At 44.7% G+C, this 16608-nt stretch overlaps 2 protein-coding genes across 2 annotated transcripts; one reads left to right on the forward strand and one right to left on the reverse strand.

Moving 5' to 3' along the window:
* Window positions 1–172: 172 nt before the first annotated feature.
* On the reverse strand, window positions 173–5558 carry LOC128254158 (DNA replication factor Cdt1). The gene is given in 4 exon segments (XM_052983017.1): window positions 173–1485; window positions 1487–1979; window positions 4337–5019; window positions 5105–5558. Coding segments are annotated over 4 exon segments (2223 nt in total). The 5' UTR covers window positions 5186–5558; the 3' UTR covers window positions 173–519.
* Window positions 5526–14025, forward strand: LOC128254157 (SRSF protein kinase 3). The gene is made up of 5 exons (XM_052983016.1): window positions 5526–5665; window positions 6305–6459; window positions 6751–7317; window positions 8608–9561; window positions 10387–14025. Exons 3-5 carry the CDS (start codon window positions 6819–6821, stop codon window positions 11334–11336), a joined length of 2403 nt encoding a protein of 800 aa, XP_052838976.1. The 5' UTR covers window positions 5526–5665; window positions 6305–6459; window positions 6751–6818; the 3' UTR covers window positions 11337–14025.
* The last annotated feature ends 2583 nt before the right edge of the window (window positions 14026–16608 follow it).

Here is a 16608-nt window from a genome sequence, read left to right on the forward strand (position 1 = left end):
AAAAAAAATTATAATATTTACCGAATGAGTGAAAAACATGTATCAAGAGTAAGAAATCCAATAAAATCATAAAAAAAACCATTGAAATGAACAAATCAATGAATATGTTAAACATAAATAAACAGTTTTATCGTATTTCACTTCCCAAAACAAAAAGTAATTTAAAAATAGATATAATTTTCCAGCAAAAATATTTATTTATTCAACGTGGTACAACATGAAAAATGATCTTAAAACTACCAAATATAAATGTATAAACGCTTGGTCCAAATAGAATTAGTTATAATGATTGCTTGGGTAATGAATGTGATGAATCCGATCCTGGGTTGTCAAGGTGCTTGTGGATGTTCGATGTATCAGATGTCAGAATGGTTTGGAAGCTTAGCCTAATCTGGTTGCATTATCAAGTATTGGGCTAGCTAGTTAAGCAAGGTACTTAAAGATATAGCTGGATGAAGCCACAGGGTCATTGCTCGACGGGGTCCCGCGTCCTGGTTGCGTTTCCTCCGTGTATCCGGTTCAGTTGCTCTTCGCGTTCGCCACGCTCTCCAGCTTCTCGATGATCTTGTTCATGTCCAGGTCCTTGGCCACCTTGAGGTACATGGTCTTGCGCACCTCGTGGAAGGATGCCCAGCTGGGCAGCTCCTTGGCCAGCAGCTTGAGGTGCGCCTCGATCTCCTGCGGCGTGAGATTGGCCCGGAAGCTGTTCTGGATCTTCTTGATGACCACTTCCAGGGTGAGCACACCCTTCCGCTCGGTGACGAAGACATTGCGCAGGTGCCGGGCCAGTTCCGGCAAGCGGGAGTACTTGGTGGCCTCCTGATCCTGCGAGGGTCGCCGCGTCATCGCCTCCAAGGCCTTGGCCGCCTGCTTGGCCCGGATCTTCTCGATCAGCGACTTGGGCAGTCCCTTCAGCAAATTGGAGCCTGCATCTGGGGCGGAGCACTCTTTGACCGTTGGCTTGGCAGTGGCTGTTTGATCGGTTGCAGCTGGCTTTTCCGCAGCTCCTGATGGTCCAGGCACATCCTTATTGGTCTGAGTGCCCACTCCTGGCGGCTGTTCCTCTGCCTTCTTATTGCCTTCGGCTGCTGCTTGCTTGTCCGCCTCCAACTTGGCCTCATAGCGATCCATGGCCCTCTCCATGGGCGTGGCGCAGTTGAACAGATTCCTAGCCGTGGACAGGATGTCCCTGGCCGAGGAGTACTTCTCCACATTGGGGGGCTGGGGCAGCGCGGCCAGTTCCACCTCCGGGCAGCTCTCCAGATCGAACTGCGGATGCCAGCGGGTCAGCGCCTTGTCAATGATGATCGGTGGATCCTGGGAACGCAGGAACTGGTCGTGCGCCCGCATCACCCGCTCGAGGAGCAGGCTCTGGAAACGCTGCATGCGCGCCGTCATGACGTGTGGATTCATGGACGTCGACTGAGCCGACGCGAGCACATCGTCCTCGTCGATCTTGCCGAAGCGCTGTGGCTTCTCCGACTGGCTGCTGCTCGGCCAGCGGCTCCACATTGGGACTGATGATCAGCTGGAAGTAGTCCGCCTTGGACACGGATCCAAAGTTGCGCGTCTTCACCTGGCTGAAGATGAAGGCCTCCGGATAGACGTGCCTGATCTGGGCCAAGTGGGTCTCCGTGAAGTTCTTGCGCAGCATGCGCTGCACCGCCGGCTTCAGCTTCTTGAAGCTGATCGTTTCCTTGCGGTTGTGGAACATGGCCACCACCGAGTCGAGTCCCTTGAACACGTCCAGCAAGTGGCGGTACTTGTACGGCAGCGGCAGTTGTCCGGCCCGCGATCCCTCCACCAGACTGGCGTAGCGCTTGTAGGCCGGCACCTCCACCAACTTGACGGGTGATCCGTTCTTGGCCGGGCTGAAGAGCAGACGCTTGGACACGTCCGTGTGGCGCGGCGACATGAGCTCATGTTTGTCCGGCGTGGGAGGCGGTAGTTTAGTGGGTGTCTTGAAGGTCTTCAGGGGGCTAGAATGGAGAAACAGGGAGTATAATCAGTAAATTAGTACATTCAACTATAAAACTTGGTTTAAAATATAATACTACATATTCTGCTTTAAGGGAGATGTCTTAAAATGTGTTATTTATATTAATAATAATTATTAGTTAGTAAGTTGTGTTAAAAAAGTATTAGAGCCTTAAAGAAATTTACCTAAGCCCTTAGAAAGTAAATTTATTGATAAATAGTGCTTAAAGTTTATATTATGATAAAAATATATATTTAGTAAATTAACATTTTCTTAAGAGTTTTTATTTTCAGATAATAAGAAATCAGAAAAGTATAAAATAAAAAATCCTGTTTTGTTTTAAATCATTTAACAAACAATATATATTTTTTATATGAAAATTACAAATATAATTTAAAAGGTCTCAATTTAAAATTCAATAATTTCATGTAAAAGTATTTAATTTATTATGCTCATTATTAGTTTTTTTTTATGGTTTTTTCGAAAACTAGCTTGATAAACGATCGAGTATGATAATAGCATTTGTATCAATTTAAAATTCAAAAAGGGTATTATTAGGATTTCAGTTATTTTACAAACTAGTTTGTTAGTTTAAGCCAATTAACAAGCATACAAAAATGCTATTTTACCTAAATGAAAAATTGCAAGTGTGATACAGATTTTGTCTTTTGTAAATTTGTTTAAAATAATAAATTGCATCATTTCAAAGATCTTTTGTTATGAAAAATCCAAACAAACATATTTAAATTCCTGAAGCACCAAAGTGGTTTGTCATTGGGAAAGGGATTTCCCTTGCCTTTTCCTATTCGAAAATAGTTCCTATTCGGGGTCCTCGAAAACTTCCTTGAAGAAAACCGTTACGAAAAAAGGTTGCTACCTGAGCAACAGACCCAAAACACACAATATACACACACACATCCCGATGGTGACTCGCATTCCCATGCAGTACAGCAGTTAAGATCCTTATTTTGTTCCGATGGAGAGAAAGCAACCCCCGAATGCGGGCGGAAAATAAGTATTTTTAAAGGGAAGGGAAGGGAAGGTCAGGCAAGATTGTAACGTCTGCGAAGGGTAAACATATAGCTATACCACATAGCGATACACACACACACACACACTACATAGTGTAGCATGGGGAGGGTCAGTCAGCCAAGCCAGATAGCTAAGTATTTATGCATGTTGTGCAGACGTCACGAATCAGCAGCAATGGCTCGTGGAAAAACGACTATATGGCCAAAGCCAAGCCAAGCCATCGGTGACTACCACTGCTAGAGTCTGACTTGGGCGGAAAATGTGCAACTTCAGCAACAGCCGACGAGCGAGCGCTTGAATAACCCGGAGACCCGGAGAGCGACCTCGATTGCAGCAGAACTGCACGGCACGGCAGCAACTGCTGGCCTTTCGCTAAATGATGTTACCCGGTTTTTTTCACAGTCCACACTCCATACGCCGTGGTTTGTTTATGCCGATTCTAGGCCACCAACCAGCCAGCCAAGTTGAAATTGTTGTGGCAGGCACAAATCTTGCGCATTGTGTTGGAGCTAACTTGATTCTCGATTTAAATATTGTGGGACAGAATGCTATGTAGGATGTGCAGGACATCACACATATCTAATCCATAATCAGGAATATATCAGTTTATTAAAATAGAAACTATTGCAATATCTTTTATCAAATTAATGTTGTATCTATTAATGATGTATCTATATCATATATTCATGCAATTACTTATAAAGATTGTTAAGATTCAAAACGAATAATGAATGGTTTCCTATTTCATTGAAATATCAATCAGAAAATTTAATTTCAAGCATCATTCCGTAGGCCAAAGGATAAAAAAAGGTTGATTACAAGTATTCTACAGGATACAAAGCAGAATGCAACAAATACTTATATTTTATATAGAAATTATAGGATTCCAAAGACAAAGCCAGGATATAAAATATTATACAGGATATAATATTGCATATGGAAGGAATACCTTTATGTAAGATACATAGGTAAATCTTACGATCATAAAAGAATATAAGGATATAAATCAGAATGCAAAAAATGTTTATATATTTTAAGGGAGGAAATGAATTTGAATGAATTGAAGTTATAAGATTTCAAAAGTAAAATTCAGTATATAAAATATTTTACAGTATATAAAGAAGCATATGAAAGGGTTACTTCATAGCTACATTTTATGTAAGATAGGCAAATATAATTATGATACAAAGTAGTATGATTGAAGAACACAAAAGAGAGAATTACAGGAATACACAGGATATAGGTCGGAATATAGGATATAGTCCCTACTTAACCAACTTATTAATTTATACACTATACTAATTATTACATAAGTCTTTAGCTCACCTTGTCAGCACCTCCAGTTCGATGGTGTCGAACTCCTTGAGCTGCACGCTCATCTTCGCCTTGGAGGGGGAGGGGCCAGCCTCTCGGAGCTTCCGATTGCGCTCCTCCTGCTCCTTGCGCTTCTGCTCGAGGGCCGCCTTCCTGGCCAGCACCGCCTTGAGCTCCTGCAGCTTGGCGCTGCGCGAGACCTTGGTCTTCACCTCGTCGAATGTGAGCTGGCGGCGCAGATCCACCCCGCTGCTGGCCTTGATGGGCGAGGCGTCCTTGAGGATCTGCTTGGTGGGCGTGCGCAGGCCGCGCTGCACATTGTCCGCATTCTGCTGGCTGCTGTTGGTGATGGTCAGCTTGGGCGTCAGCTCACTGTTGGCCGACGACGGCAGCTGCAGCTCCTCCTCGTCCAGCTTGCTGGACTGGGCCTGTTTCCGGGGCGACAGGGTGCCCTTCTTGATGAACTGCACCAGCTTCGGCTGCTTTACGTGGCCATCCAACTTGGCGGCAGCTGGTGTCTTCTTGGTTTTGCTCTCCTGGCTGGCGGTGACAATCAGACGGGCAGCAGTGCGTCCGGATCTGGTGCGAACGCCGCTGGCCACCGCCTTCAGGTTGTCCAAATCCGCATCCTGGTCGCCATCGCCAGTTGTGGGCAATTGTGAAGGAGTGGCATTTTCAGCGGGTTCCGCCAAACGCTGCAAAATAAAAGCCAATCTTAGCTAGCTGCACTCGCAAAAGATACTTTTGTATCTGTCCACGTTGCTGGGGCGGATTGCTTACCCTGTTCTTGATGGCAGTGGCATCGTCCAAGGCGGCGCGTTTGCGATTGGTGAAAAATGCAGCTACCGATGGCTGTGCCATTGCTTTTGTGTGTTTTTTTTTTATTCCTAATTAAAAGTGCAGCTGGCTAAATGGTCTATCAGCACTTGGGCTCGGTTGGCAAATGGGCACGTCTGGCTTTTAATCACTATTCACTAGTCTTGTTAATTCTTTTATCGGTCACCACGTCGTGCCAGCGCACTGCTCAAATTACAAGTGGCCACACGATTTTTCACTAGATGCAGTTTCCCTCCAAAAACTAAAATTGCGCCAAAACGCCTCTAGTGTTGTAGGTCACCGAATGGTCGATCGTCTAACAGCACTGGCCAATCAGCTGGTCACGCCCGTCGCCTTGCAACACTGATCGCGTGCAGAGTTGCTTTTTCCGTAGCAGTTTTTTCCACTTGCGGATTTTTCGTTGTGCGCGTGTTTTTTGCTCGTTTCAGCTGCATTTGCGGCAGCTGATCGACGCCGGCGAATCGAGATGCTATTGGCCTAATCCGCGGCCACTTGCGAAGCCAAGTAAGTCGGGGGAAACTGCATTTTTGAGAGCCATTGGCAAAGCGAACGCTGCGCAAAAATGCCAAGCGAATTAAGTACTAGTGGGTGCAAGCGAGGCGGCATTATGGGGCTGCACCGTGCAAGCGAGCTAGCTGAATCGCATAACGTAGCGAGCTTACGTTACGTTGTTATTGGTGTTTGTTTTTTTTTTGGTTTGAGTCTGCGCTAAAAGGTAGACCTTGCTATCAGTGCTTCCGCTTTTAGCCAATTTTTTGTTGTTTTAGCTATTGTTAACTTTTTTTTTAAATTTATTACACACACCAATTAAAAGTCATTTATTTAACTGACTTTAGTGATTTGGTACGGAATGTAATATAATTTTAATGTAGATATTAATTTTAATTAGGTGTTATAAATAAATATACTACGGTAAAACGTTTGCTTCCCATAACCTTAATAAAGCAATGTAAATTTTTAGAGACAATAATTATTTGTGTATTCACAAAGTAATTTTTAAAAACATTTTACCTACATTTTAGCAGTTAGAAGAAGAAAACCAACTGGGACCAAATTTAATTCCGTAGTTGTCCAATTCTTTAAAGTTCATATGTTTCAAATTAGGCGTTTCATTTGGCATTACTGATTCCCAGTTTCTTGCAGATTTTTCCAGGGCCGATGGTATTTTGTGAGATTTGCGGTGCGGTCACACTGGAATCGAGTTTTGGGATTTGGCGTTTAGCGAAGATTTTTTGTGCTAATTTTGTGCAGAAATCGAAGCAGCAGCCGTGTTAATTGGAAACAAGTGGGAGCCCGAGGCAAGTAGACAATTAGCTGATGTTTTAGCTGATTTTGCAGCTACGTTTTAACTGTGTTTTGCGTTGAAACGAGAGGGCCGTGAACCTAACAACAGAAAAAACAGGGCAGAGGCAACAACAAAAGCAAGAAAAACAGCGTGAACCTCGAACATTGCCTTTTTGAGATTTGTGCACGTTGCTGTGTGTTTCTCTTGTCGTTTCTGTTCTCTAATCCCCTATTATTTCCATTTTTATCAGCCTTCCCCTAAACACCTCTTTTCTCTCTTCTGCTCCTCCTGCTTCGCCATGCAGAACAGCTGTTACACCTGGCCGGAAATAAAGGGTATAGCAGTAAAATAGAAGCGACCAGCAGCAGCGAAATGAACAAGGCTGACGTCAACCGACGCGTTTTGGCCATTCAGGCGAAGAAGAAGCGTCATAAGAACAACAAGAAGCGGGGCAAGCAGAACGGCACTGGTGGCCCCCAGGATCAGCAGCCCAATCCCAGCCAGAATCCCAGTTCCCAACCGAATCAGAGCAGCGAGAACTTGCAGGCACCGGATAATGCTAATAATAGCCATGCGGATGTGCCAATTTCGGCTGCCTTTAGCAAGGTAAACGCCACGGCCACAGTTTCCACGTCCAGCGGAGGATCCGGCGGCACTCCCGACCAATATCAGCCACCACAGGCGCAGCCACCGAAGTCCAAGAGCAACTCGAAAAAGGAGCATCTGCAGCAGCAGCAGCAGCAGCCACCGCGAAGCAGCTCCAATGAGTCCTACGAATCCGAGCTGAATAGCGAGAACGAGGAGCAGGAGCTCAAGGAAGACTACTGCAAGGGTGGCTACCACCCCGTCAATATCGGTGACCTGTTTCAGGGTAAGGCACCTGTTAGCACCCCTCCACATATTGGCATTTACCGACCCAAAAAAATAAAAAAAAACCAGCAGCAGCAGCAGCAGTAGCAGTAGCAGTAGCAACAACAACAACAACAGGTTGCCAAAGGCGCACAGCACAGATAAATCGAACGCACAGCGGGTGGTTCTCCCCCTTTTGGGCAAGGGTTGTTTTTTCGGGGAGCAAGGAGTAGGAGGAGTGGAGGCGCCTTCTCCTCGTGTTGTGGCAACGACAACAATAGCAACAGCAAAGCGTTTGGGGGCGAGCTGCTGTCACCTCCGAGCATTGTCGCCCGGAACTCCACCCCTTTGCTTGTTTTCCCCACCCATTTTATAATGCCAGCTGCCAGTTGCCAGCTTGCCGCTTTCCAAATCCATTTGCTGGCTCTGCAGCTTTTGCAGAAAGAAAATCCAAGCTATCGCTTGACAGTGATAACCCAATGAGAGCCTGATAACGACCAACAAAGCTCCACAAAATCACTTCATAGTGCTGCATATTATTATGAATCGAATCGACCAAGTTTTCTGCCCCCCTCACTTGTTCTGTTTTATTAATCCAAGCGGATTTGCAGCAAGGAAGAATTATTAATAGAATTTCACTAGGTTTAGGTTATTATAATGAAGAGGGAGAAATATTTTGAGAGTTATAAATATGTTATATACTCTGTTAGGTGTTAATCAAAGTATTATTTATTAAGATTTCATCAAATTACTATTACTTTGTTGCTCTGTTTCGGTAAAATAACTTGATCTGAGTTTATTTATTTTATATTCTTACAGTCTACATTGAGCATCAGCAAAAAACGTGTCAAGTGACAAATTTGACCTATTTTGGAAATGCTTTAAGTCTTAACTCTTATAAAAACAACCCCTGTTAACTATGGCTTTCCCAACCGAAATTTGGCAAAGGTTATAACATTGTTATGAGAGCTGAAGCATGAAACCAGTTTTCGGTTTCTTACAAGCCCCTCAGGCTGTCCATCTCAAGTAGCCACCGCGAAAAGAACGCACTCGACTGCATTCACTGCCGGAATTTAATTGAATTTAAACGGGTAGTAGCAGCAGTAGTAGTAGTAACCCTGCGGTCGGCTAGTCGCTGGGTCAGTTGTGATGTGACAGTGATGCGATTAAAATGGATTTATTGCCGACCGAGGCGAACATTTGTGATTTCATCTTCCTAAGTGGTGCCGTGCTGCCCTGTACCTGCCCCAATCCCCTGAACTTTGCCCCTTGACGAGAAGAGCACGAGATTAATGTCATTTTTGTTCTGCAGGTCGCTACCATGTCATCCGAAAATTGGGCTGGGGTCACTTCTCGACCGTCTGGCTGTGCTGGGATCTGCAGGAGATGAGCTATGTGGCCATAAAGATCGTCAAGTCGGCGCCGCACTTTGCCGAGACGGCCAAGGACGAGATCAAGATTCTTAGGACGGTGCGCGAGACGGATCCATCGAATCCACGCCGGCAGAAGACCGTTCAGATGCTGGACGACTTCAAGATCACCGGCGTCAATGGCACCCACATCTGCATGGTGTTCGAGGTGCTCGGCGACAATCTGCTGAAGCTCATTCGCAAGTCCAACTATCGAGGCATACCGCTGGGCAACGTGAAGACCATCACCCGCCAGGTGCTGGAGGGTCTGGACTATCTGCACACCTGCTGCAAGATCATCCACACGGACATCAAGCCCGAGAACGTGCTGCTGTGCGTGGACGAGCCGCATGTCCGCTCGCTGGCCACCGAAGCCACCCAGTTGTACTGCATGAACTCCAAGATGTATCCCTCGCTGGTCAGCCGGGCGCCCAAGGAGTATCGCGAGCCGCCCATCACCGGCAAAATGAGCAAGAACCGCAAGAAGAAGCTCAAAAAGAAGGCCAAGAAGCGCATGGAGCTGTTCAAAAAGCAGCGTGACTACCTGGAGCAGGCGGGCGGTCAGCCAGTCGAAGGCCAGGATGCTGGCGAGGATCAGACGGACTTCGGTGTCAATCACAATGAGGTGCAGAACGGCGATGCTGGCATCTCCGATGGCGATGAGGACGTGGAGGTGAAGCAGGAGCCGGAGGACAATGATGGCGACGAGGACGAGGAAGTGGCTGCTGCGCAGCCAGTGCGGAAGGAGAGGCACGAGCGCAAGGAGCGTCCGGAGCGAAAGGAGCAGGCACAGCAGTCGGAACAACAAGCTGAGGGCGCTGACAAAGCCAAAAAGAAGAAGAAAAAGAAGAATAAGAGTAAGTCACTTTAATAGGTCCAAAAAACATTTATTTTCTTTATTTTGTATAAAGCTAACTTAAGGTTTAGAACTTGAAACTAACTAGTTAGCAAGCATCTAGAATTTTGACAAAAAATTGAATTTATTGATTAGCTTAAAATAAATAAAATGTTATATTTGCATTTAGTTATTATAAGGTATGTTTGTGTACATTTTTGAGAACAAATAACAATTTTAGTGCCATTATTGTATAAAAAACGTCTTCCTCCAAGACTTTGTCCATATAATTTTTAATAAGTCTTGCGGTTGCTGAATGGGATTACATTCCACAACCACAAAACATTTTTGAAAACTATGGAGTCAAATCAAAGTCTTGCGGATGTGGTTTTGATCCCAATTCCATAACCAGTCAGACTTAGAATATGAAATCTTGATGCTATAATAGCACCAAATTTGTTTTTTTGTGTAGAAAATGACAACAATTAAATACTTAAGAATTTTCACTTTGTTTTATGCTGAGACCTTTTTTTTTTTACAAAAAGCTTATAAGTTTTTAAACTTCAAATGCGACTTTGCTTTTTAATGTCTATTAAACTATTTGTTGTTAAGAAAAAGATGGCAATTTCACAATCGCAAGATAATCTGTGGTCAATGTTTTGCGAAAGTGGCTTTGACTTATTAAAAAATAATAATTTTAAAGTTTTGGAAATGGTTTTAATGCAATAATATATTTTTTGTTGTACCAAATTCTTGTTTTGTCTCTTTAAGGCTTTTTTTTATTACTTTTATAGCCTTTTTTCAAAGACTTTGGTTTTTAATGCCTATTTAACTATTCTTTTTTTAGACAAATCCAACCAGCCGCAAGCTCAGCAGGCGCCACAGCTGGAGAACTCGACGAGCAGCGGCGACAGCAGCAGCGCCCTCAAGAGCCACCAGATCAATGGCAGTAGTAGCATTAGCAACAGCAACTCCAACACCAACAGCAACTCGAGCGGCACTCTAAAAGGACAATCAAATGGCAAAAAGATGCCATTGCGACCGAAGCAGGAGAAGCAACTGGAAAAGCAGCAGCAGCAGCAACAGCAGCAGCAGTCATCGAATCAGCAGCTGACGAACAACAACAACTCCAGCTCTAAGCCCAACTCGAATAGCAATTCGAAAATCTCAAGCGGCTCCGTGGAGAACTCGTCGTCGGCCACAAATGGGCCGTATTCTGAGCCCATGCTGCCACCGCCTCCTCCGCCACCGCAGGCCAAACACAGCAGGGCCAGACGGGATCCGGCGCTGGAGGAGTGCAGCGTCTATGTGAAGATCGCCGATCTGGGCAATGCCTGCTGGGTGGATCGCCATTTCACCGAGGACATCCAGACGCGTCAGTATCGCTCGCTGGAGGTGATTCTCGGCTCCGGCTACGATACCTCGGCGGACATCTGGAGCACTGCCTGCATGGTGTTCGAACTGGCCACCGGCGACTATCTGTTTGAGCCACACTCCGGCGACACCTACTCCCGCGACGAGGACCATTTGGCGCACATCATTGAGCTGCTGGGTCCCATACCGCGCAACATTGTGTTCCGCGGCACCTATGCCCAGCAGTCGTTCAACCGGGGCGGCGAACTGCGCAACATCACCGGCCTGAAGCCCTGGGGCCTGATGGATGTCCTGCTGGAGAAGTACGAGTGGTCGCACAGCGAGGCGGAGTCCTTCGCCTCGTTCCTCAAGCCCATGCTGGAGTTCGATCCGGCCAAGCGAGCCACCGCCGCGGAGTGTCTGCAGCACCCGTGGCTTAGATAAGATACGATGCAACCTGGTTGTTGGCTGCGTGCCACCCAGCCAGCAACGGCAGATGGAGCGGTAGTGGTAGCGGCAGCGGTAGTGGGAGCAGGAGCAGGATTGCCGGCGGCGGCGACGGGAACGACAGAAGGCGGCGGAGGAGTTAGCGGTGGTTATGTGGAATCTTCGGCATCGGTTGCCACATTGGCCTCCATCTCATCAATTGCTTCCACCTCGGCGGCAGCAATGGCGGCACTGAAGGCCCGTCCTTATCTAGTGGCACCCTTTGTGACCACAGCCTCGGCGCCATCCACTCCACAGCCACATGTTTCAATGGCCACCAGCACGGCCCGCACAGCGCCAGCCACGCCCACACGTCGTCGCATTGCCGTTGGAGCAGAAGACGTGGACCTGGTGGAGGACTTTGACGTGGGGCTTGCCGCCCAGTTGGAGGAGCCGCAGCTGCACACAAAGAGCAAGTCGCAGCGCTTCTTCTGGCGCAAGGCACTGCGGCGCGTCTTCCAACGCCGCAAGTGACGGCGTCGCCGGCAGGACTTGCCCCGCTGGCATCGTCCCGCCCGTCGCTGTCGTCGCCGCAATTTGGCCGAGCGGGTGAGGCGCATCTGCGCCTGCTGTGCCTACGGTCAGATCCTGCTGCGCGCAGCCCGCGTGGCCCTCCTCAGCTGCATCCGCTGGCGAACCCGTGGCAACATACGCAACAACAACTTTTACTTCAGCAACCACTAAAGCATGAGCCAGAGAGCCAGAAAGCCAGCAAGCCAGAAAGCCAGAAAGCCAGCAAGCCGCCAGCCAAGCAACCAGCAGTCGCTAATCTCCGTGCTTGCTCCAGCTAACTCGAGTTACGTTTAATGTTAATGAATAACCATTCGACTAAGTTATACAGCAGCCAGCGCCAGCGCTTAATTTATTTCCTGTGTTTTACATCGACAATTAGACTATTTTTGTTGCTACATATGAAATTATAAAATGTATTACCGCCTATTACGAACACGTCCCCACGAATCCTGTACATAGGGTCGATAGAGCTCGATCCCATTGATCCATTGATCAGTTTAATCGAAGCGACGCATCCGAAGGCGAGCGAGAGTTTAGCGAGAGCGAATGCCGCATACAAACCTATAATATAGGCCCATATCTGTTACTGTACATTTAGCCAAGAGGCGAATCGGCAAATATACATTTATATAGCGTACACATAGTTAAATGAACTGGAGTCGATCCATCGATCGGTGGCTCACTCGCTCAATTGTCACGTTGCGATATTACGATATTACGATGGGCTGAGATGAGGAACCGCAGATGGATTTTTATTAGCATATGTAAATGTACATGGATGCAGAAACTTGAGCTGAACATAACAATAATGAGAACGTAGTTAATTAGTTTATCCTCGGCTTAGTGATCGACATGAACAATTTGAAATGGCATTAGTAGGCATTAAAGCGTAACCTGAAATAGAAAAGCGAATGCACTACCAGCAACAACCACAAGTGAAACGAATCCTTAACCCCGAATCGGAACTAATAAGCATATAATTCTAATTAAAAGTAGCCGCCACTAACAAAAGTATTGTTCAACATTAAATACTAGCGCAAGCGCAAAATAATTGCAGCTTTATTGGATAGATAAAATATTCTAGACACACAAACACACAACAAATTTGGCACACTTATCACTAACTAGAGCCACACAAAATTTATGGAATTTTTCTCACCCACTCTCAACACAAGCATATAAATACCTAGAGGCCACTTTAGTTAAGGCTAGAAGTTAAAGGCGATATTTTCAATGGATAATGGAAGGAGCTAAGGCGAGGGATTATCAGACATGTAGAAAGTGTAGGGCCCAGTGTCCTTGGCAATCGGATTGGAATGGCAGGGGATGTGTGCATAACTGACTATTGACTATTTACGAGTACGTACACACTGCATATATATGGATAAGTGGCCTTATTAATTCGGTTCTTCGCACCACAACACACCACACCACACACTACGCACCAGAAAACCACAACCTCAAACACACACACGCATCCAAACCAAACCAAACTAATTCACAAACAGATACTAAACAAATCCCCCCAGCCAATCTGAGAAAGCTATTACAAACACGATTTACGCTGCGCGAACTAAGAAATTAAAGAATTAGGTATGAATATTATTGTAACTGGAGCAGACATTACTGCAACTAGACAGCCTAGACAGCCTGGCCAGCTAGCAAGCAGATATCAATCTAAATTTAAACTAAATGTGTCCAAGTTGGAGGAGAATTGAAGAATGAGAGACGGTTCTTTGTAGAGTAGCCCACACACAGTCGATCTTCGATGTTGTCATCAAGTTAATCATAACATAAATGCAAATTCAACAATCTTCGGCTGGCCGATGTTTCGAAAATACTTACCGCATATACTCTTTGAAAAACGCCCAGACTTCCGAACGAAGCTACTACACTAGACTTTTGGCATCAAAAGTGGAGGAGAGTCCCCCCACAGATGACCACTTTGAAATGAATTAGAACCAGAATAAGAATCAGAAGCAGAATCAGAATCAGGAACCCAGCTGCCGAATTGCAATTCCAGTATGTTCTCACGCTTTCAAAGAGTATGATTATGAATTATACGATACGATACATAATTTATTGATGTAGTTATAAACAAAATAAACAACAAATTACACAAATTGGAAAACAATCGTCGACACTGTTTCATTGTTTTATGTGGAGTGGAGTGGAGTGGAGTGGATTAAAGTGGAGTGTATTGGAGTATGTGTGTGAACATCGAGCAGAGTATCTATGTATCTTTTGGCCATAAATACACGCCAGCTTACAGGACGAGCAAAGGATTGAGATAGAGAGACTCTATGCCATGCCGGCGATTTATGACCACATAAAATTCACAAAAGCATTGAAGTCCTCAATGAATGGTTCAAGCGTCGAAGGGGCGACCTTCGACGGGCTCACATTAATTCCATGGTATATCCTCAGTCCCCGAATTCATCACGTTTGTTTGTCAATGGCTCGAAATTGAATTTTATCCACACGTGCACCCGAATGTCCGACCAGAAGCGATGGCCACTCGTTAAATGCTATGCACATATTTGCTATTGCTGTCTTTGTAGCTCAATGGCAATGGCAATGGCAAAGGCAATGGTGCACAGGTGCCTTCAACTTGAGCTGAGCGGAAAAGGCCAGCGCCCAAGGCTCCGAAGTCTCCAAGTCTCAATGGCATCCGGCGAAAGTTAAGTCCTCGCTGTTTGCCTTAGACTTTGCCTTTGCCTTTGCCTTGGCCAACTTTCGCCCAAGAATCCTGGAACCTTTGGGAATTGATCTAAGACAAATTCGAAGAGCACAGCGCACACATCGACTCTGGTGTTTGGTTTATTGTTGGCCAAAGTTTCGACTAAGTGAAAAGTGCTCTGCGTCCAAGCTGGGGATCAAAGTTTTAAGCGCGAGTAAATGTTGTGCAACTCATCCGGGTTGCAAATAAAAAGAAGAGTGGCCTGCACAATTAACCATCTTAGTGCTTCAGTATATTATAGATTCCAACTAGTCTAGAATAAGCATATTCGTTTGGAAAACACAAATAAATCTTTCAAAAAAGTAGTTAAATATCAAAAAAATATTTTCTTAATATAACCAAATTTTATAAAATATGTTTATGTATAAACAAATGTTTTATTTTCAAAAGGTTAATTATCTATACCTTAATCGAGATAGGAAAAATTACTTTAGTTTATCGTATTTCAATTTAAGTTGAAGTAATCATTCATTAATTTTTAATTTTTTTTTTAAACTTAAAAAAAAATTGTTAAAGACTTTAATTATTAAATTAAACTATCAAAAAAGCGAAAGAAACAATATAATGTTTATGCTACTTTTGAAAGTATTTAATTTTTAGTTCAATCATTTGGTTCATTATGAAAATGTTCTTTAAGAAAAAAAAGTTTTAAATACTCCAATTTCTTAATTAAACCTCTTAATGTTTAACAACCACCCAAAAACAGAAATAAAAACAAACAAGAATACTTTTTAAACGACAAATAACCATTTAACGTTGTTAATCCATAACTTTTGCCCTCCTCGCGTTGAGTCCAATAACGCTTGAGCACTTCCCAAAAGAATTAAATATTCTGCTGCTACTTCTGAACTTGCAAATACTTTTTAAAGCCCTCACAGTTGAGTTGAACTCCTTGGGATGGGCATTCAATTTCATTTAGTCGAGAGTTTGGTAACAAAACCAAACCCGCTTTCAATGTACGCTAACGAGACCCGCAGTCCATTCGGTCCAAGAGCAGGTTCATTTCCACACCCACATCCACACCTAAACCTAAGCCCAAACCCAAACCCACACCCACACCGAACCCGAATCAGGATTTGCTTATAAATGTCCAACAAATGACAAACTTGACAAAACAGGGACGGCAAAAGTTTTTTGCATGGCAAAGGAAAACTCTTCAGACAAGTCGGTCAGAAGTTTTGCGGAGCATAAGAATAAACCCAAACAATTGTGCGTCTTGGTCGTCCATCAGGCGTCCTTGATGATCGATATTTGTCACACACAAACACAACAGGGACAAAGGGACAATGGGAACTTTTAAAAGGTCCTTTTTGTAGATGCGGCGAAGCGCAAACGATTATTCAATTTGCACTCGGTGAATCTGAGCCCCGATGGCAAACGTTTAGCATTGTCGACCTCTGTTTCCACCATAATACCCACTACCATACCCACACCCCACTTTCTCCTCCCGAATCGTTGTGCACTTCCAAATGTCCTTGTTGAAAATGCCAGCGAGTGGCACACTGATGACATTAAGTAGCTGTCGGGTTGGTCAGGATTAGATAGCAAAAGTGCCTGATGTTAGTTTAAAGTAGATAAACAAAAGCGGATTCACCCCGCGCACCCGTTCCACCCCCTCACCCCATTACCCACTCACACAGCTTCTCGTTTCTGTCTGTCAAGCTGCCCATTGTTGTTGTTGCCGTGTAGACGTTGGCGGTGTCTACGGTGTCTACGGTGACTATGTAGGGAAACATGGACTACAGAGAAAAGAAATATCATCTTAATAATAGTAAATAGTTGACAAATTTTTCGAATTTCGACATATAAAATTTTAAAATTATATTTTAATACAGTAATGGTTCTGAGTCCCAAATTTCATATCATTATAAATACATTTATTGAAAATATAATCTGATTATGTTGCGAAACTTAAATATGGATACTTATTGACCTATTAGTGTGCCATGAAAATCATAAACAACATAAGCAAATATT

Source organism: Drosophila gunungcola, assembly GCF_025200985.1.
Source record: "Drosophila gunungcola strain Sukarami chromosome 2R unlocalized genomic scaffold, Dgunungcola_SK_2 000004F, whole genome shotgun sequence".
NCBI classification, from domain to species: domain Eukaryota; kingdom Metazoa; phylum Arthropoda; class Insecta; order Diptera; family Drosophilidae; genus Drosophila; species Drosophila gunungcola.

Coding starts and splice junctions, on each gene's coding strand:
- LOC128254157 (XM_052983016.1), top strand. CDS start 6,819: ATGAACAAGGCTGACGTCAACCGACGCGTTTTGGCCATTCAGGCGAAG. Junction 7,318..8,607: donor TATCGGTGACCTGTTTCAGG/GTAAGGCACCTG, acceptor TTTGTTCTGCAG/GTCGCTACCATGTCATCCGA. Junction 9,562..10,386: donor GAAGAAAAAGAAGAATAAGA/GTAAGTCACTTT, acceptor TTCTTTTTTTAG/ACAAATCCAACCAGCCGCAA.